At 40.1% G+C, this 21300-nt stretch overlaps 1 protein-coding gene across 2 annotated transcripts in view; it reads right to left on the minus strand.

The window, feature by feature from the left end:
- The window catches only part of Rapgef5 (Rap guanine nucleotide exchange factor 5), a 227329-nt gene that overhangs the window by 57058 nt on the left and 148971 nt on the right, over positions 1–21300 (minus strand). For both annotated transcript variants that reach the window (XM_076835279.2, XM_076835269.2), the window contains exons 10-11: positions 15783–15901; positions 15233–15321 (exon numbers count right to left, since the gene is read on the minus strand). In XM_076835279.2, the coding sequence (XP_076691394.2) occupies positions 15233–15321; positions 15783–15901 (208 nt within the window). The remainder of the gene's footprint in view (positions 1–15232; positions 15322–15782; positions 15902–21300) is intronic.

Below are 21300 nucleotides of genomic sequence, written 5' to 3' on the forward strand. Positions count from 1 at the left end.
ATTTTCTACTTTCTTATTTTTTGGTACCTGGGATTGAACTCAGGGGCACTTGACTACCGAGCCACATCCCCAGCTCTGTTTTGAATTTTATTTGGAGACAGGGTGTCACTGAGTTGCTTAGTGCCTCAATTTTGCTGAGATTTGCTTTGAACTTGCAATTTTCCTGCCTCAGCCTCCCAAGCTGCTGGGATTACAGGTGTGTGCCACCGTGCCTGGCTTATTTTCTATTTTCAACACACCAATTGTCCTACATTTTAGTTCTGATACTAACTACCTGGAGTTAGTACAGACTCTACAGGTTAGGTCCTTAGTTCTATGAGACTTTACTTCTCTTCAAACACCAGGCATGAGCGCCAGGTTGTCACCTGTACTTCCGATCAACTAGCTATAAATTGGGAGCTTTCATAAAACCTTCCTCTGGTCTGATCATTTACTATAGTGGCTCACAAAACTCAGGTGCATATTCCCTGGTTCATTATAAAAGGCAGCAGTACAAAGGAAACAGATTAAAAAGTCAGTCAAATGAAGACCTGCATAAGGTGAGCTCTGAAAGGGCCCCTTGTATAGAAGCTTCTGTCCCTGTGGAATTAGGGTGTACCACCCTCCTGGCACATAGATGTATTCACCAACCTAGAAGCTCTCCCCCAACTCTACGGCTCAGTATTCTTATAGAGGTTTCATTATGTAGGAAAGATGGATTAAATCATGGTCCATTGGTAACTGAGTTAGTCTCCCAACCTGTTCCCTTCCTTGGAGATAGTGGGGTGTGTTAACCAGTCCTCTCTTCCAGTGATAGCCTTGGGCTCTGTGGTGACCAGCCCCCAACCTGAAGCTATGGGGGGGACCTGATCACCAGTTATTAGTATACAAAAAGACACTCTTATCACTCCGTACATCCAAGGGTCTTAGAAGCTCTTGTGTTAGAAACCAGGGACTGAGATTAAACATTAAAATAAAAGTTGCTCCTATCATTTCTATCTCTCAGAAAATCACATGGTTTTTAGAGCTGTGTGCTACGGGGCAGAGACCAATATGTATTTCTTACTATATTACAATAGTAATATACAGAATTATACACTATAAGCTACTCCTAGAATATATTTTATTTGTGTCTTTGTTTAAAAAAGAAATTCCAAGGCAAAATATACTAAGTGTTCCTTAGGATATGTTTAATTTCTTTTATGAGAAATATTTCTAGCTGAGCGTGATAGCACATTCCTAGAATCCCCAAGACTCAGGAGGCTGAGACAGAAGGATTGCAAGTTCAAGGCCAGCCTCAGAGACTTAACAAGTAGCTCAGTGGTAAAGTGCCCCTGGGTTTAATATATATATTAAATATATATATATATATATATATATATATATATATATATGTTATATATTCATATATGTTTTATATGTTTATAGATAAAAAAATTCTAAGGATTTCGCAGTGAAAGATATAGAATTCTCAAACATGAATTCAATGGCCCAAATCAGAAGTGAGGAGGTACTTTAGAGTTAAGTAAATCTAGTATTCTAATATATACAAGATTATCCTAAATTTTTCTTCTTTAGTACTGGGAACTGAACCCAGAGGAAGTCTACCAATGAGCTACATCCCCAGCTCTTCTTTATTTTGAGATGGGTCTCACTAAATTGTTCGCACTGGTCTTTAACCGGCAATCCTCCTGCCTCAGCCTCCCGAGTTGCTTGGATTACTGGAATGTCACCTTGCCCAAAATATTGAGTTGGTCAAGTGAATATAAGAGTTTATTCAAACCACTCTGTAGGCTTTTTAAATGCTTAAATCACAATGCTTATGTTTCTTTGAAGAAACAAATATATAATTATGGTTTCAGGTCTACAGTGTCAAAAAAAAAAAAAAAAAAAAACAACCACTAAGGACAACTTCCATTATAAAATTATGTGCTTTTTTCCATTTCTCTAATAATCTGGGCATTTTGCTTCCTAGATATTTGAAGTAAAGAGCAGTGCATTTTCCAACTTCACTTGCAGCTAGATGTGATCACAAGACTAAGTTTTGGCTCATAGGATAAAAGCAGAAGCCAGTGTGATGGAAAGGTATGTTCATGCTTTCCACATCAGGTTGCCTGGACCAGCATGCTATTAGCCATCTGAGCCTGTCAGATGAAGGTCTGCCTCTAGGGACATTAGAGACAAAAGCTGAAAGGAATCTTAGTACTGGCTAATATCAGGGTGGTCTGATCAGCTTTGGACTGCATTTTTTCCATGACTATTTTTAAATGAGAGAAAAATACATTTACATCATGTTTAAACCACCCTTAGTTTTTCTACAATCTGCACCACGGCTAATCACAAATAATACATTTACAATGGACATTTTCAAAGGTTCAAGCATGTGATCAGTAATAAATAAAGTGTTTCAAGTTTCTCCATTATCAAAAGTAGGAAAATAACTTGTAAGCAGCAATAGGTATTGTGGATTTATCCTGATCTCAATACTATGGATTTCTAGAATCTGCTAAAAATACATGCGCCTCAAATATTTTTGTTTTGAAAGAACAACCTCCCTCTTCAGGAGACTGTCAAATGGTGTAGAAGGTGTAGAATGTCTTAATTCTGAGATAGACATGCTATGCCAATCAACTCTGGCACAATTTGAGCTGACCCAAATTGTCTACAAGTGTCATTAGTGGTTGTCAAAAATGGCTTGCAATGTCTCCAAATTCAGATCAAATTGAATCAAGACCTCAGAAGTCACATTTTGTATGGCCCACTCTGGAAAGAAAATCCAAAATTAGGATGGGTGCTCATTGGAACCCAAGACCCTGTCCATGTTAAATTCATGCTCTGCAACAGAGCTACCCCTCTAGTTTTTTATTTTCCATAACAAAACATATGATGTGATACTAGATTTGAGAAATCTATAAATCTGCAACACAAAATCAAAATAAATGATACCAAGCAAGACCAGGGGAAACCTAAGTTGCCCTAAATACTGTGTGAATCCTTCTTCATAATGGACATACTTAAGGCACACTGGAAGGGAGATAAGATAAAGCATGCATATACCATATGCCTAAAACTATGATTACTTTTAGACTGAGAATTTAAATACAAGTATCCAGCCAGGTATGCAATGGGCAATTTCAACTTATAATATTTGCACTAAGTGGAGCTCATTTGAAAGATTTAAAAGAGGATTCACAAATATACTTAAGTGCTGAATAGAGATAAGACTACCAAGTCTGGAGCAGAAAAGGGAATTGCTCTGAAAATTATTTTCTGTCAACATTTAGATTATGGCAAGATTGGGATTTCTGGGGTTTAGTTTTCCATGCTATCTGTTCACCCATATGCAACAATTATGACTAATTGGGTTTATTTCTGAGATGTAGGGGAAGCACTGCCAGCCCAGTAGCAGCCTTAAGCTCAGGAAAAAAGTTGCAAACATAATAAAAAGAATGGTTTCAATTGTACATTGAGAAAGCCTCAAGGGCAAAAAATAAGAATAATGGGAAATGGGAGAGGACAGTTATGGTGAGAGAGACTGCAAAGAGAAACGAGGAAAAGCTCAAATCTAGGTAAAGGCAAAAATTCTCCCACACAAAGAATATTCCTTTTATGTGAAAGCTTGTCTGTAGCATTGCAGCCTTTAAATGAAGCAATAATTTGATTGAAGCATGCTGTGAGAGGTTAACATGCAGTGATTATAATTCAACAAAATGCTACAGCTAACATTCCTTCTGCACACTTGCAAGATGATCTGAAGTATACACAGTTACGCAAACACTGTTTTAAATATCCATTTTCTGATAGGATGCTAACTTTTAATTGAGGAAGATGTCTCGGCATTTTAAAATTCAGAAGGACATCTGAAATACTCACTTTAAATCCATCAGTTGTCTGGAGAGAGGACACAAGATCTCTGAGACACAGAGAAAGAGATGGAGGGAGTGAGTTTTCTCAACCTCTGACTTACCCAAGCAATTTCAAGATTTTTCTCCCCCGCAGTGTGGGGATCCAAGCCAGGCTGCACCCACTGACGGCAAGTGCTCTACACCTGAGCTACACCCCTCCCCTATCAGCTGCTGGTGCTAGAGGGAAACTATCATTGTGCTAAAACTATTTATTAGTTCTCAAACTCACTACTGACACAGCATCTTGTCTTCATGAATGTCTCCTTTCAATTTCTGTTGCTCCTTTCAATGCGCTCCTTCAGAAAGGCCTGACTTGAAAGGTGCTTCTGGAAATACAGCAGGGCACTGACAAAATAACATGTGTTTCTACTGAAATCCAATATTAAGTATGCCAAATGACGTGAAACTTACAGACAAAATATGGTTTAAAAATTTGAGAACAGAATTTTCCTTTTAAAAGAATGAAATCCCTGGCTACCACTAAACTGAAAAACTATGCTGTAAGGATTATTTTTTCTAAAGAATTACAGATAGAAAATTGATGAGTTAGAGGATTTGTGTTATAATAGCAACCTTCAATCAGCTGCTATGCCTGTAATCCTAGTGGCTCTGAAGGCTGAGGCAGGAGGATTGCAAGTTTGAGGCCAGCCTCAGCAACTTAGCAGTAACCTGTCTCAAAAAATAAAAAGGAATCCAGATGTAGCTCAGCGGTAAAACACCCCTGAATTCAATTCCTGGTATCAAAAAAAAAAAAAAATGTTTTTTTTAAAAGCAACCTTCATTTTATGTCAAAGAAACTCTGTAGATGTAAGCCAATGTCTTATTTATATAACACTAAAACTGAGGACTACTATTGGGACCCTATAATTATACATTAACTTTGTGACTTATCAGATACACTGGTTGAGTATTTGGATTGATCACTGTATTATATATTTGAAAACAGTAAATTTTATATATTTTGATCCCTGAAAATTGACAATTCATATAACATACTTATGGTGACTCTCAGTATGCCACAATATTTTATTTGCAATAATTTATTCTCCAGCCAGTCTAGAAAATTAGAAATTTACTTAACTATGAAAACAACCCAAGGTTACCCATGGAACTCTATATAACAAAAATGGGAATCAAGTTGGGTGCTTGTGTGATAGTAGGAGCAAATGTGACTCCATTTTGTTTTATGACTTCATCCTGTAAAACAACCATGCCAAGTAGAAGAGTCATGACTGGAGCAAGATGTTCTTTTCCTTTTGCTATAGAAACCTTTAAGAACACAGAACTACCTAATGGGGTATTGTTTCTGTAACTAGGGTAATGGGGCTCTGTTTCTGTAACTGGGGTGACTGGGCTAACTGTGATTGGTTAGGCTTCCCTCCACTTGACTGTACTGTCCCTCTTCTGTAACCTGGCTTGCTTGCATTGGCTAGATCCCCTGAACATCCCTTTTGTGGTTTTCAGGCTTATAAGGAGTGCTCTTGCAATTGTTCGGGGCTGATCAGGGGAACAGCTTTATGTTCTGGTCAGCCGCCACCGGTGTGCTTCAATAAAGGCTTGATTCGATTATACTATGAGTGGTCTGGAAGTCAGTTTATGCAACCCTGGGACAAAGGTTTAACTATAACACTTGAACAGGAGGGAAAGTCTTTTAGGTGAAACAAATACATGTAAATAAAAAGTGCAAATGTGAGCCTGGCACAGTAGCGCATGCCTGTAATCCCAGTGGCTTGGGAGGCTGAGGCAAGAGGATTGTGAGTTCAAAGCCAGCCTCAGCAATTTAACGAGGGCATTAGCAACTTAGCGAGACTCTGGACCCTGTCTCTAAACAAAATACAAAAAAAGGGATGGGGATATGGCTCAGTGGGTCCAATCCCTGGCACCCCCCTCCCCAGAGCAAATGTGAGTAAAGAAGAAAGTCCATTCATTTCTACATCTTCCATATTAGCTGTCCTTTACACAGGGAAAGTAGGATATTTTAATTTGTCCACAGGATGCTCTGGACCTGCACCTGTACTTTCTCTTTACAAAGTCTGCTATAAATGGTCACCATTTTATGGCAAAAGTCACATCTGATAAGCTAATTTTAATTTCCCTGTGGTTAAATACTACAGTTTTAATTGCCCAGTGCTTTTATTTTCTACTTTATTTATAAGGAGAAATACTCACATACATAAATTTTAACAGTGGGCACAAAATAAACAAGGGGAGAAACTGAAAGAGAATATAAAATTAAACATTGAATGAAAATGTTCATCTCTACATAGTGCACTACAAATATTGGGTAAACATGCATAAATGGCCCTGCATTTCACTGAAAACTTGACACTCGTTGGAAAACTATTACACTTTTTTATAATCATTCATGCTGAAATCATTTGCAAAATCAAATTAAAATTCAGACTATAAACTGTAGCAAAAGCATGGAGTAAACATGAAAATGATGCAATTTTGAAAAACGCATCCAAATGATGGATCCACTCTCATTCTAAAGAGGCACAATTTCCCTGAAAGGTATGCTGCACACCTACTTATCACAGCCTTATCCATTAAACATCTTCCTTTGCCCATTGGTTATGCTGTAATGAATTTGTCCACATTTCCATTATTAGTCAGTGTATGTTAATGATCTTATACTTCAGCTCAGTCTCACTTCATTTCACCTTGCTTCATTACCAACAAGGGTATTAATGAACCCACAATCTACTAGCAGTGTTAAAGCATCAATTCCCCTGTTATCATACATAATATTGCATGTTAATAGGTGGTGCAAATAGATTAACCCAGAAAATGAACATCTTAAATGAAATCCAAAGGCAAATCTAGTTTTCAGTCACTTATCTGAGTGGTCTGATAGGATGTCAGCTAGAATCCCTCTCCCTCTTTTTTAAAAATATTTATTTCTTAGTTGGACACAATATCTTTATTTCATTTATTTGTTTTTATGTGGTTCTGAGGATCGAACCCAGGGCCTCGCACATACTAGGCGAGCGCTCTGCCACTGAGATACAACCCTAGCCCCCCACTCTTTTTCTAAGCATTTTGAAGCAGTTAGCTGGCTATCCTGCTCAGAGCTGGAAATCAACAAGCAGATTTTTGTGCTGGAGATTAATTCACCTTTTCTTTGTGTGTGTGGTAAGGGGATTTAATCCAGGGGCACTCTACCATTGAACTACACCCACAACTTTTTTTTTTAGACCAGGTCTCAGTACATTCTTGAGGCTGGACTTGAACTTGTGATCCTCTTGCCTCAGCTTCCTGAGTAGCTGGGATTAGAAAAGGCTGGAATTACAGGCGAGCCCCACCATTTCTGGTGATTAGTTCACTCAGTAGCAAAGGGCCTGATTTGAGGAGTGTACAGTTTAAGTTGGACAATATACTTTTAAAAAAAATTCAATTATGTATTTAATCCATGATTTTAGTCTCTAACAAAAATTATTTTTGGAATAAAGCTAGGAGTATATCTGGGTGCTTTTCCAGATTCAAACATTCACTCGATCACCTAAGCAACTTAGTTAACTTCTACCTAGCACTTAAAGTCATGAAATGCCAACAATTATTCTGCACAAGGATCCATCTAGTGGGATGAGGCTTGGATAAATGAATTGGAGTCCTGAATAATCTTTGAACTCTGGCCTTCAGTTCTGGAAGGGGCCTGTCTCAAATATCATTCAGTCTGGGACCTCTGCTTTTAAAAACGAGACAACTGAAAAGAACATTTCAACCCAGCTCTAATTATCTCCTCACTTTGTCAACATAAATTTATAAAGTCTCCCAATGCTTCCATTATAGTTGACAAACACATTACATTCTCCATATTAGTCATCAGGAGAGAAGCTAAGGGAACTGTCAAAAAACCAGATCAAAACAGACCCAACAAAAACCACAACATAAACATGACAGGGCAAAGTAGAAACTATATTCGAATTTGGGCACTTTTATTGCAGTTCTCTCTTGACAGCATTTCGGGGAGTTCTCCTGTCACCATGTATAGCTGCTTGAGTCTTTGCTTATGTGGAAAACAGGCCTTTGCTGAGCAGTGGTGCTCATCATCTGCATGTGAGGCACACCCAGGGCAGCTGGAGTTTGTGCAAATGAATTCAGTCTTCCACTGATTTTTTTTATTAGTATGTATGCAAGCAAAATTAACCTAATATTTAAAAGTGACAGGTTCATAAAGCTGAAAAGACCTTGAGTGTATCCCAGTTCAGTTACTCATTTTGAAGAAAGCTTTTTTTTTTTCACAGTTTAAGATAGTAAAAGGCTGATATCCTTATCAAACATTTCCATGTGCATAGATTCTGCAGCACTAACAGCAGCTATTTACTAACTTGGGGCAATTGTACATATTTTAAATTTCTTTTATTTCTCCTATGTTATTTCTTTTATTTTAATTTACTCTATTTCTTTTGGCTCTTAGCTTTATTTCAAGTTAATTCCTAAAATACTTTAAATACATTAAGTTATCTTGTTGCCAACATAATTTTTCATTTAAAAAAGTTTTATTGAACTATATTTGACACAAAATAAACCTGATTTAAAACACACAGTTTGATTAGTTTTGACTTATTTCTACACTTGCAAAATCTTTATCCTAATCAAGATAATGATCTGTTTTTGAAGACACAGGAGTGTAATTATCCTAAACTAGTGTCTGTAATAATATTGGCTACTTAGCATTTATCTTAGAATATGCAGTATTTTTAATTTATTATTTATTTTCTAATTCCCTTCCCTAGAAGATAAGCTTCCATGAAGATAAGGTATTTGTCTATTGTTTTCCATTGTATCCTCAGCATTTAGAATGGTCCTACCTAGTACTAAGTCAAAGATATTTATATATAGAAGGAAGGAAATAGAGTTTTCTAAAGTATTCATTCAGGTGCATATAGAAACTACTCAAAAATTAAAAGTGCACTGTTATGTTTTTTATAGTAGTCTGTAAAGTTGAAAGTACAAGAGATATGATGTAGTATATTTCATAACTGGGGAAAAACTGGAGCTTTTCTCTTGCAATAGACTATTTCTGAATATCCCAAAATGACTCGGTAATAAAACTCTGCAAATGGAATTTACTAGCTGCTGATAAATCAAAGCTGTTCTTCGGAAATGTTATGGCATAATTTCTCAAAGGAACTTTAAAAGTTTCCCATTGGACAGGGTTATATACAAACATACTTAAATCACCACCATGTATGGCCACTGAGCCTTGGATTCCAAGCTCAATACCCCATCAGCATTCTAACTGCTCCATGAGGCTGAAAAACTGCAGCAGCAAAATGAAGTATCATGAAGTCAGTCCTAATTTCTTCAGTTCTCATGAGATGGCTAAATCATGGTGCTTTTACCCTAAAATGACCAGAAGATTCTGGAGGTCATCTACATGCATTCTCAGGTCTCCATTGGATCTAGAATTCTGTGGCTTTCTGACATATTTTGAAGCAAAAAAAAGGGCACAGAACCCTTTGAAGCCAAGAGTCTTAGTGATGAAAGACACCTCAGAGATCATTTCACTTATGACTTGCTTGAGGTCTTAGGCTGGTTTATTAATGGAGCACAGATCTGGGACTCTCAGCTTTAGAAGCTCATTTCAGTCCCTTTTCTACTCTGTTTATATGTGTTTGCTCCTTTCTTGAAACATTATTTCCAAGAGAAGTAAGCATTCTTGGCCATGAGACCAAAGGGGCACCCAGTGATTTCTGTAGGGAAACAGAACCCTTATAAAGTCCAAATGGGTTGCATTCACTAAATCATCACCTCATTCCAAGAGCTGAGAAGCCAAACAGCTGTGTGGCCTCTAGTTATGTCCTTTCCTTAAAACTACTATAGTAGAAGGACAAGAAGTGCAGTTTGTGAATTGCAAACTTTTCAGAACACAGAGATTCCAGAGACCAGTAGACATGCTGCTGGACATGGAGTCCTGGAGAGGGGATTAGAAGGGGGAGAAGGAGAGAGAAAATCATGGCCCTAACTCTTAGAGGCAAGGGTACATGTAAAAACATTAGAATCCTACAGTAGGTGTTTTAAAAGATGGAAGTGAAACGGACACAGTCAATGTTCTATTTTAGAGGTTTTCAAACCTGGTCACATGTTAGCATCACCTGGGAGGCTGTCAAAGCTAGGAAGACTTGGGCCCTGCTCAAGCCCACTGAGTCAGAATCTTTGGATATTGGGATTTGTTTAAAAGTGCCCTGGTGCTTCTCATGTGCAGCCACAGATAGCTACACGGTCAGTTTGTTATATGATGTTATAAATAAAAACAAAAGGGAATGGAGGTATTGCTCAGTGGTAGAGCCACTGCCTAGCATGCACGAGGCCCTCGGCTCAATCCCCAGCACCTTGAGGGAATGTATAAAATAAAAAGAAAATATAAATTTAATATAATTAAATTGATACATACTTTAAATATAATTTAAAGTATGTATCAATTGCATAAGTCCATAGAAAGACTTACCATTACCTAAAAATGTCTCTACCTACCCTCAAACAGTTTTAGTCCTGCAACAGGGACTGCGGTTACAGGGTTATAATGGTTTCATGACCTGGGTGAGGAAGCTCTGTTCCATCCTAAAAGTCAAGTAAGGAAGGAGATCACTTAAATTGCGTTCTACTTTCCCAATGATCAGAAGAAAAGCATTCTTAATTTTCTCCCATAAAAACCACACATCAAGGGCTTATTATGGGCCTCATGCTGTCAGGGATGGAGATAAAATGTTAAGAGAAAATGAGGCATCTGTCCTAGCTTTATTCAAAATTCTGCTAGTGCAAAGCTCAAAAAAGCCACCAGGCTGACCACCAAAAACTTCTGGACTCTCCCCATCAAGGGAGACACTTCCATATTATAAAGCGGGCCCTGCCACAGAACTATAGCCTTAAAGGAACAGGGAGGGATTCACTTCTTGAACTGCATGCTTTACCTACTACTTGCTGCTAAAAGTGAACCACCAACACTGAGGCACCCATGGAACAATCAAGGCAGACTGTGCAGACATGTCTACACCAGGACACATTAATAGAATATAGAATATACAGAACAATTAAAAAAAAAAAAAGCAGCCATACCTTAAAGAAATCAGGTCAGGCTTAATGAGAACCAGTCAGAGGCTTTCCCTATTCTATCATGTTCACTCTGCTTGCTTGTTTTCCTTGGAAGCCTATCATCATAAGTGCATTTTCTTTGAAAAGATGAGTAAGGAATTAGAAAATGGGAATAGGAAATGGACAATAACATATTGCCTTGTGTTTTTCCTAAGGCAGACTCATCACAACACATACTCAAAAAGAAAGATCAATATTAAGGTTTTTCTCTATCTAATCAATCAGATAAAGCTTCCCCCCTGCTTTAAAACAGAACTCATTACTTTCTACAGAAGCATTTCTAAGCCACACATACTTATCCTCTCCAGGGAAGGGAAAAGGTGTCAAGGGGGACACCACTGGGACCCCCGGGCAAGAGCTGGTTGGTTTTCATCGGGCATCTTCCCCCCTGCAGCCCCTCTACTCACAGCTCCCTGTTTGTTTGTTTTTTTCCCCCGTCTTGCCTTCCCTGTAATTCTCGTGGGCTGAGAGTGCCCGATGATGCCTGCCCTATTTCTGAGAAGATAAAAGATAGAGCTGCAGAAACTGCTTCATTTTTCTCTAACAATCTAAAATGTTTCAAGTCAGAACCTGAACCCTGAAAGAAAAGGGAAATCTTTGACGACAGCTTCAGTCACTTTCCACATTCACAAATAAACATCTAATGGTCAGTTTCAGTTTTTCCATTTCAAAAAAAAAAAAAAATGAAGAACTATATAGTAGAAAGGAAAAAAAATACTCAAAAGTTTAGATTATAAAGAATTTTAGTGCTGTTTGCTATATGTAAGTATTATTGCTAAATGAGTAAACAGAAGAGAAAGTACTAGACGAAAGAAGATTTCAAAGTTGGTTGCAAAAGAAGATCTAAATGCTTGGCTGGTTTACCTGTTCCCTACCAGCATTCTCCTTTCTTCTATTTAAGAGTTTAGAGGGACTTGCTCACTCATCATTCCACAGGTATCCCTGGAGGACTCCCTGTGCCTGGTACTACCAGGAAGGCAAAGTCTGCAGATGGGCTTGAAAGTAGGTATGGTAGGTGAATGTCAAATCTTTTATAAAAGTCATTAGTAGGCTGCTTTTCAGCATCCCTATAACAATTTTTGCCTTTAAAACTCAGCTTGATTTGGCAGTAGAGTACTGTATGAATTATTGAATTGTTTCTATTCTATTCTCAATTCAAGTAGCAACAGAAATAAACGCTTTACCCCAACAGTCTGGCATGCATCTTTTGATTCCATTCAATTCAGTAAACTTTTCTACTTGCATATTAATATCAATTGTCCTGTGTGAGCATAGAAGACCTCCTCTATTGGGGTCTGGGCCTACATTTTCACAACTAAGTGCCTTTTATGGGAAAGAGAAGGGAAAATAACATCTCTTTCTTGGTTGTCTTCCCCAGTCTCTGGTGGGTACAGGAATGTTGGAATGTAAGAATCCAGAACAGGCTCATCCCAGCTTCTAGGACCATTTATTTCTTCCCATGTATACTTTCCTCCTCATTGCCACCAGGACCATGTGGAGGGGCCACCATATGGCTCCCCTGGCCCCATATGGCTCTACCTCACTAAAAGGGGCGCTCAGGAACATAAAAATGCTGCTGCAGGCTTTTATTGCAGCCCCTTCTCGTTTCCCTCCATCTGTCTTCCATATGGTTTATGCAGCTCGATTAGGCTCTTGCACACACAGGCCTCTGATAATGAGCCTGCCGGCCACCCCCAAGATAAAGAACTAGAACTCACCTCAGTCAATGGCAAGGGGCCTCAATGACTTGAAATATACCATTCATTTAGTATTCTAACTAGTGCAAATGAATAAGCACTTTTCTTCAATGTACATGCAAAATTTTGTTTTCTAAGATTTTATCAACAAGAAGCTACATGATAGCTTTTCAGTTGTATTTTCTCCAAGCGGTAGGCTTGAAGTTTTGAAAAGCTACATGAGACTTCCACTTAGGTGTGCCTTTTCTATGCACATAACTCTCTCCAAAGTTGACTTTTTCCTTTTTATCAAATTCTCCTTTGATGGGAGGAAAGTTGTTATTATTTTTACTCTCCAATGTCTCTATAAAACTGAAGTTTCATGTGTGTCTACCCCTCAATGTCTAAGGAAATGAGCAGCAATCAGGTTGGGCTGACCCTGACTAGCCCCCTCCTGCTCTACTTAGGTCAGGACTGTGTGGGTCAAATCACTGAGTCCTGATCCTCTGCTTTGTGTGCAGGTGGCCAAAGTGAAATATTTGACCTCAGGGTTGGTATAATTGAGAATAAAAATCACTAGACACCATGTGCATCCCCATTCCCAACAGGAAGCAATTGCTGGCATTAGTAACAATAATAAAGGTGATAAGTCATTCCCTGTTAAATGGCCAACCTGTTAGTGAGCACCTGAGCCATTTTTCTCAAAAGTAAAGAGGATGGGCTGAGGGTACAGCTCAGTGGTAGAGCACCTGTCTAACTTGCACCAGGCCCTGGTTTCCATCTTTAGCACCTCAAAGAAACGGGCCAGGTGGGGTGGAGAGAGAGAACACAAACTAATGACAAGTAGTAAGAAAAAAAGAATTCAAATTAAATAATTTCTATGCTTATGATACTAAGCAGCAGAAAGCATCCAACACCTCCAAAGCTCTACTACATTTAAAGTATACTGTTCTCTTTCCATGACAGGCAACTTCCTGCCTTTTAAGTGCAAACCACCTGTGTAAAGTAGTCTGGCAATCATTATGTGGGAAAGTATGCCCAGTTCCATGATAATTGTGCCTGATGAAGCAGAACATGGGAATAGTGCTTAAATGCATGAAATATTAATGTGCAGACATACAAAACAACCCAGAAAGTGCCACAACAATACTTTTCTTTTAGCTTATTTTATTGTATATAAGGGAGAGCTATTGATTTTCCCAATTAAATGCCAAATATTCATTTGAATTTTGAAATTGACAATAACATTATTGTAGGATACGTGATTGAATCACTTGCTTTTTTAAAAAACCCATTCACATATTTCACACATTGCTTCTCTTACTGACCTTTGTAATGTAATATAGATCTAGCCATCACTCATGTTCAAACAAAACTATTGATGCTGGGCATGGTGCACACAACTATAGTCTTTGCTGTACTCAGGAGGCTGAGGCAAGAGTATCTCAAGTTTGAGGCCAGCCTGGACAACACAGTGACACCTTATTTCAAAATAAAAAAAATAGGACTGAGGAGGTAGCTCAGTGGTAAGAGTGCTTGTCTAGGCCCAGGGTTCAATCCTCAGTAACGCTCTTCCCTTCCACAAACAAAAAAACTACAGGGATTCAAGGAGACTGTATTTTACCATCCCTTCTGCATGGTAAAAACCTAAGTAAATATTCTGTACTAATACAACCTGCAGCTCTCTTTTCTTGATGCAATCGGTTTTGCAAAGTATGGGTGTCACAGGTGCTATGGTAGCCACAAAAAGTGCATTTTAGTGAGGGGATCCAGTTGTAAAATTCAGGCCAACACCAGAGTTCCATTCACTGGAATAATTGTTCCAGGCTGGAACAAATTGCAAATTCTGCATCAGAGAAGCAAGTGCTCTCCCTGCCCTGATAAAGGAAATTATGGGTAAATCATTTTATAAATGGAGTAGTAGTGTTTTCAAAAGTGCATGGATGAAAAAGCTAAATGGGTATTTTTCTCTCAGGTCGAATAAAAAAGGACAAGTCTGATCAATAAGGCTGTAGTGAATTATAGTTTCTAGTCTGGAAAGCTGAGTATCATTTTCTGCACCCCAGGGCTTGCTCTGAGCAGCAGTTTGTAAACCACTTGGAAAAAAAGCAGAAGTTGCTGCTGAGCATATAGCTGCTGAGTAGTTGCAGTAATTGTTGACATTTCAGCAGGGAAGCTGCTGCCCCCAGTTCAGCATCTCCTACACACCAGGTAAATGTCTGCTAACCTTCCTCCCCTTGTATTTCTTTCCACTGCACAAGGGCTATAGAACACTGGCCTTTTGCCAGTTGCCTTTAGGTGAGATTTAGTAAAAATTACCAAAGAAATAAGAACATCTGCCTTCATATCATTTTCTTTGTACAGTTACTTCCCAGGCAGCTGCTTGGGAACTACATGTGTCCATTTACTGGATTTAAACAAAACAGCACAGGGCAAAGGGGGAGGCACACAAAGCATATGCTATTTCATCCCACCTGGTTTCAGCCAACAGTGGGAGCCTCGCCCCTAAGGATACTGACAAGGGCATCAGCAGCTTCCTGCAAGTCTGGAAGCAGGAGACACCCCTTGCCTTACCTGTTTCTTTGTCCTGGACTTCCTCCAGGTGCAAGTCATTCAAAAGGTGCTCCAAGATCTTCTCTGGGGTTCCGGACACCACCACGTATCTGTCAGAGAGCAGAGAGTCCACTGAGTCATCCTCGGTGGAAGACTGCGAGCGGCTGCTCCATTCATCATCCTCATCCTCTTCGTCGATGTATTTGAAATAAGGCACATCGAAGGTAGGCAAGGGCAGCTCTCGGTCTGAGAGCACTGCTGAATCTTTCCTCTCTAGATGAGGGTCAAAGACTCTCAGCCGGGAGCTGCCCATTGTGAACGGTTACTAACAAAGGCATCCCCTAAATGCTAAAAGATCTTGCCATCCCTGTCCTTTCGCTGGGAACTGAGTCCATCTGGCTGCTAAGAGCTCTGCAGTCAGCTAGAACTGGAGAGGCGAGAGGCGGAGAGAAAAGAGAGGGAGGGAGGGTAGAGGAGGCAGAGAGCGAGTGAGATGGAGCATGGGGAAGGGAAGGCAGCAGGAAAGGAAACTGGGAGCGCGTGCCTGCTCGGCTGCAGGGGAAACTCTCACCTCCAATCGCTCTCTGCACTCCCAGCGGTGGGGGCAGGGCCACAGCAGCGCACTTTCCTCAGCAGCAGGACAGTCTGGTCTTGCTCTTTAACCTGAACAGTCGTCACTTCATCATCTTGCTTTAATTGTAGACAGGAGTGATGAATGGGAGAGGGAAAGAAGAAGAGAAAATTCAGAAGCAGCTAACTAGAGTTGCATGTGCTAGCTTTACAACACCATTTCTTTAAAGATTTGGAATAAATCAGGAGTAGGGCCAAGAGTCTCCCTCTAATATACAGAATCCAGACTCAAGTTCCATAGAAACGTAAAGCAGTAGAGAGACACAAATACCTTAAAAGAAATAGGTAGGGTGAAAGTTGGGATTCAAAGAGTTCATTTAAACTATCTGAACAATTTGAATTAGAGAACACAAAATTCAAAGTTTAAAAAAGCACAACATACTAACTGCATATGACTTCTCTTTTACCTGGTTAATGTTTTTAAACACTCTTTAAAAAATCATGGAAATCATATAAAAATATACATTATTTAAACACTAAAAACTGAGTACAGCCTTACTTGAAAACTACCCAATCATTCAGATAGTCCCCCCTCCTGCCCCAGAGATGGTCTTCAAATTTATCATGTGCTTGTTTTACCAGCATAAAAGCAAAAATGGATCTCTAGTTAGAATCTTATCGAGGCTGAAATTTGGATGTCATGGGTGGCTGCACTGACTTTCTTCACCTCAGTCCCTTTTTCAAAGGAGAGAAGGCTGAACCATCATTCATTTCTGCACACACAGCTTCCACAGCCCAGAGCCAGTGTGGCCCGCTGACGTGGCTCAGTTGCAGAGGACGCTCCCTGCTGACCCAGCAGTGTGGACACAACTCTGAGCGATGAACACTTCCAGAGGGTTTAGTGTGAAACTCCCAATGTGCAATATCCAGGAAGGATAAGATAGCCCACGACAGAGAATCATGAAGATGCATGTAAGAAAACCTAACTTCTATACTTTTGATGATTTGAAAAAAAGGTGAAAGTATGTAGGTTTCACCTTAAAAATGATGCCACCTTTTTGAACATGGGTTAAGATTTTTAGCATGTTTCTGCTATTGACAGAAAAATCCTATTAATTAGGTACAAATCTAAAGGAGGTTATCCCCACCCCTGATGGCCAGAAAGTGCCATATCCATTTTACCTTATTAATTGTTTCTATAGGCCAATGAGGGATGCCAATGATTTATTCACTTTTCATAAGAATAGAAAGGCACTAATCTTGTCATAATTACCAATCAAACCAATAAGATTGTGATTTTTACTCCTGGTGTTCTGATTTTTAGGAAATGCAGTGATTCAGTCATTTAAATCCTCCCAGATTTTCTTAAAAACAATCAGTATTGGTCATTCTAAACAGTAGTTTAATTTTATGATGATTCTTTGAAAATCTTTTAGTGGCAAATAATTTTACTATGTAAAACTGATGTATTACATTTCAGCAAGGTCAGACGCACAGTTTCTGTGGCAATTAATGTTGGATATTCATTGTTCAACTCCCTGAGGACGGCAGTGTGACTCCCGTAACATGAATACCAATGTGTAATTGCTATCTTTCATTTCTCTGAAGCAGTTCTTTTGTTATCCATGTGGCTGAAGTAAAATAAAGTGGCTAGAGAGAAGGGCATATATTGACCAGAAAGGAAAAAAAAAAAAAAAAAGGAATGAAGGTCTGGGATACTAAGACCCACAGACAAATAATTGTGTGATTTGAAAGGATAAAAATCTTTCCCTGGGTTTCCTCTAGTCTCGAGCCAATATTCATTTTATATGACTGCTGTCATTCCGAAGTACATTTTACATTCTACACGGACATGATATATGGCATTATTAACTTCCGTGGGCCACATGCATACATATGAATGGGAGGGCTTCTCTAATGTCTGTGCAACTGACGTGTATTACATGGCTGTGCACAGCAACCATACTCTAATGGGCAGGGCATTAGCTGAAACAGACTGATGTACTATCAATGGCACCTTATGTCATTGTAATAGGTTCTATTTTGAAAACCTGTTAAAAATAAAGAGGAGGAAAAGCAGAAAAATCAATGAATGAAGGGAGATGTAAGTTATCAAAAAATTGCCATGAAAACATAATAATCCATATGCATTATGTCGGGCTCTGAGGAAGGAAAGTTAAATGAATGCTAATGACCCATATACCCTTAAAAAATTTCTCATGTTGAAAAAGGGCAGAAGTACCATAATTGAGGTTCTGGGTATGAAATTTTATTCTGGTGCTTGCTTGGTTAAGAGTAAAAGTACTAAGAGAGCTATCATGGAAAATATGTTCAATGACAAATACTTCATGAAATGTAAGAAAAATGTTAAAACACTTGTCAGGTGTGATACTGCACCCCTGTAATCCCAGCAACTTGGGAGACTGAGGCAAGAGGATTGCAAGTTTGAGGCCAGTCTCAGCAACTTAGTAAGACCCTGTTTCAAAATAAAAAATACAAAAAGGACTGGGGATGCATTTCAGTTCCCCTGGCTTCAATCCCCAGTACCAAACAAATAAACAAAACCCCAAACTAAACAAAAAAAGAAAACCCCACTTAATTGACAGTCATTAAGTCAACAAATAGAAAGGGCCTCCTTTAGATAGGACATCCATGATGAAGGATACCATGTGGCAGGCCAAGATGAGTAAGAAAAGTACCCTGTTCTTAACTAAGTTAATATGCTCCACGACAATCTAAGCATAGTTTGGTGAGCACACTAGAATGTTTCCAATTGCAAGAAAAAAGGAAAAGGTAGAACCCTCAGGATTTGGCAGTTGAAGACAACTATGGTGATCAAGAGGATGGGAACGCCACCAAATGGGAAAAAGATGTGCAGAAGATTGCTTATGGGAAGACTGAGCAGTCTGTTTCAGACAGCTGATGTTTTAGTACTGATAAGACACCATGCGGGAGATGTTTAGTAGGCAGTTAGAAGAAAAAAGAGAGCGAGGTGAAGAGTAAAGGGGGAGAATATCAGAGTCCCAGGGAAAACCTCTTGTTTTTGAGATTACAAAGAACAAAACCAAGACAAGTCAGTAAGGAAAAAGATTGCCTGACCTTGTAAAGTTGACAGAGACAGTTAACCTAACAGAAGGTGAGAAGGGGATCCCTTTAGGTCAAGAAGGGGTAGAGCAAGTGTTAAGGCAGAGTGAACAAGGAGGACAGGAACAGAGGTGGAACAGCCTCTGGGGGTTTCATTATGGAGGAAAGGGGGTGGTGCAGATGGGGAAAGCACTAAGGTGGGAAGGGGACAGAGGGAAGAGCTGACAGAATGAGGAACACAAGTGGAGGATCAGGCTAGAAAAGGGACAGATGTCTTCCTTTCAGAAAGCCGAGGATGTGGGTTAAGGAATAAGGAAGCTGAGGTTGATCACATGAGATGGCCCCTATCCTCTTAGTAGAGTGGGAACTGAGGCATCTTCTAAAAGGGGTGAGGTGAAATTGGTGGCCTGAAGAGGACATTCCTGGAAAAGTGGCTTCAGGGAGTGTAACAAGGGATAAACTAGTTATGAGAAAAGGACTGCCATGCAGCTTTGCAGACTGCTGAGGCCACAGACCCTGGTTTGATGACTTTCTGCTTTAAGAGCTCAGGAGCCTGAGAGGACAACAGATGGAGGGGCCACCCTGGACTGGTGAGGAACGGGGAGAGATGATGGAGGGGTTGGAGCACTTCAGGGAAAGACCTCATCACCACAGGGCCTCTGTCTGGCTGGGGAAAGTGTTGTTGAGTTGTGAACTCTGAGGGGCTGGGGACCGCTCCTCACGGGGGCTTCAGTGCAGGCCTTGAGGAGCCAGTGCCTGAAGTAGAGCAGATCTGAATGGTGAAGAGGAAGAAAGGAACCGCCCTGTGAGATACACATATCTTGAATCTTTTCCATGGTTTCTGACTTACAGCTCCTGTTCACCTTTATAATTTCCTGTTTGAGGGCAGCACTGAGAATATCTTTTATTAAAGTATTTGGTGGCCTTTTGTCCTTGGTTCCAAAAGCAGCTCCAGAATACCTTCAGAGTTTATGTTAATGAGGAACATTTGGGAAAGTCCCTAAATAACAGCACCATGGGGGGCTGTTTGCCAAGGGCACCAACCACCAACTCAGAGGGCTGGGACTCACTGCCACAGCCTCCACCTCAGAGGAGGGGAAAGGGGGCTGAAGATGGAGTTGGTCATCAATGGCCAATGACTTAATTAATCATACCTGCATAATGAAGCCTCCAGAAAACCCCTGAAGGACCAAGTTCAAGGGGCTTCTAGGAAGGCAAACAGAAATTCACCCATATTCCAGGAAGGTGGTGTATCTCAACTCCACAGGGGAGGATGCTCCTGTGCTGGGGACCCTTCCAGACCTTGTCCTGTGCATCTTTTCACCTGCCTGCTCATTCATATTCTTTAAAAGATCCTTTACAATAAACTGGTAAGCATGTTCTCCTGATTTATATGAGCCACTCTAGAAAATTAATTGAATCCAGTAAGGGGACGGAAGGAACCTCAGTTTATATAGCCAAAAGGTCAGGAGCACAAGCATCCTGAAGCTTGTAACTGGCATCAAAAGTAGGGGGCAGCCTGAGAGGACTCACTTGGAGGACTTGGCTCTCAACCTGTGGGATCTGATGCTGTCTCCAGGTACACAGTGTCAGAACCCAGCTGCACTGCAGGACATCCATGAGCTGGTGTTCACTGCAGAATCCCTGCTTGGAGTATGGGGAAAAACCCCGCATATTTGGTCATAAGTCTGGGTAGGTTGCTGAGTGAGAGAATAGGGGAAAAAACCCCAACTTTTGTGTTTTTTTCCCCCTGTATTTTCAGATCCTGACAGCTGGAAGCTGGCCTGGCACTAGTAGTTAGGGCTTGGTATTCTGTTGATAGTGATTTAGTAGAGAATCAACACCAGACTAAACCACTGTGTGACCATGATGGCACACAGGACAAAAACACAGCCATTCAGCAATCATATCTGAACACAGACAGGCATGAGCATGGTCCATCCCACAATATAGTCAAAAGCCCAAATAATGTGAGTGACTGTTCTTTATTCAGTGACAGCTGTAGCTTTGCCCTACTCTGTGCTCTGAGGGGAGAGTAAGATTGAGTACCATATTCAGTCCTAAAGTTATCCCTGCTTCTTAACAGCATCTAGTTCAGAGCAAAATCTCACTTCCTTAAGGGTTCCCAAGCTCACCTAATAACACTCAAGTCTTACAAGTGCTTTCTTTTGCACCCTCCTACTGAGATGCCCCATGGTTCTCCCTGGTTTGAGGGTCAAGATCCTCACTCCAACAAGCAATAAACCCAACTGCAGATGTATTTCTGGTAGTCTTTGGCTGGAAGGCATTGACAAGGTACCAGAGACTGCCCTGCCATTGGTATGCAGTGATAATGAAGACAGCAATTATGGTGTTAAGCATAAAGCACATGGCCATGTCATGGTGATGAGAGCTACACACAGAACTTTCCTGTCAGTGATGGCCAGGAATGGGGC

The sequence above is a fragment of the Callospermophilus lateralis genome, chromosome 1 (genome assembly GCF_048772815.1).
Source record: "Callospermophilus lateralis isolate mCalLat2 chromosome 1, mCalLat2.hap1, whole genome shotgun sequence".
Classification (NCBI taxonomy): Eukaryota; Metazoa; Chordata; class Mammalia; order Rodentia; family Sciuridae; genus Callospermophilus; species Callospermophilus lateralis.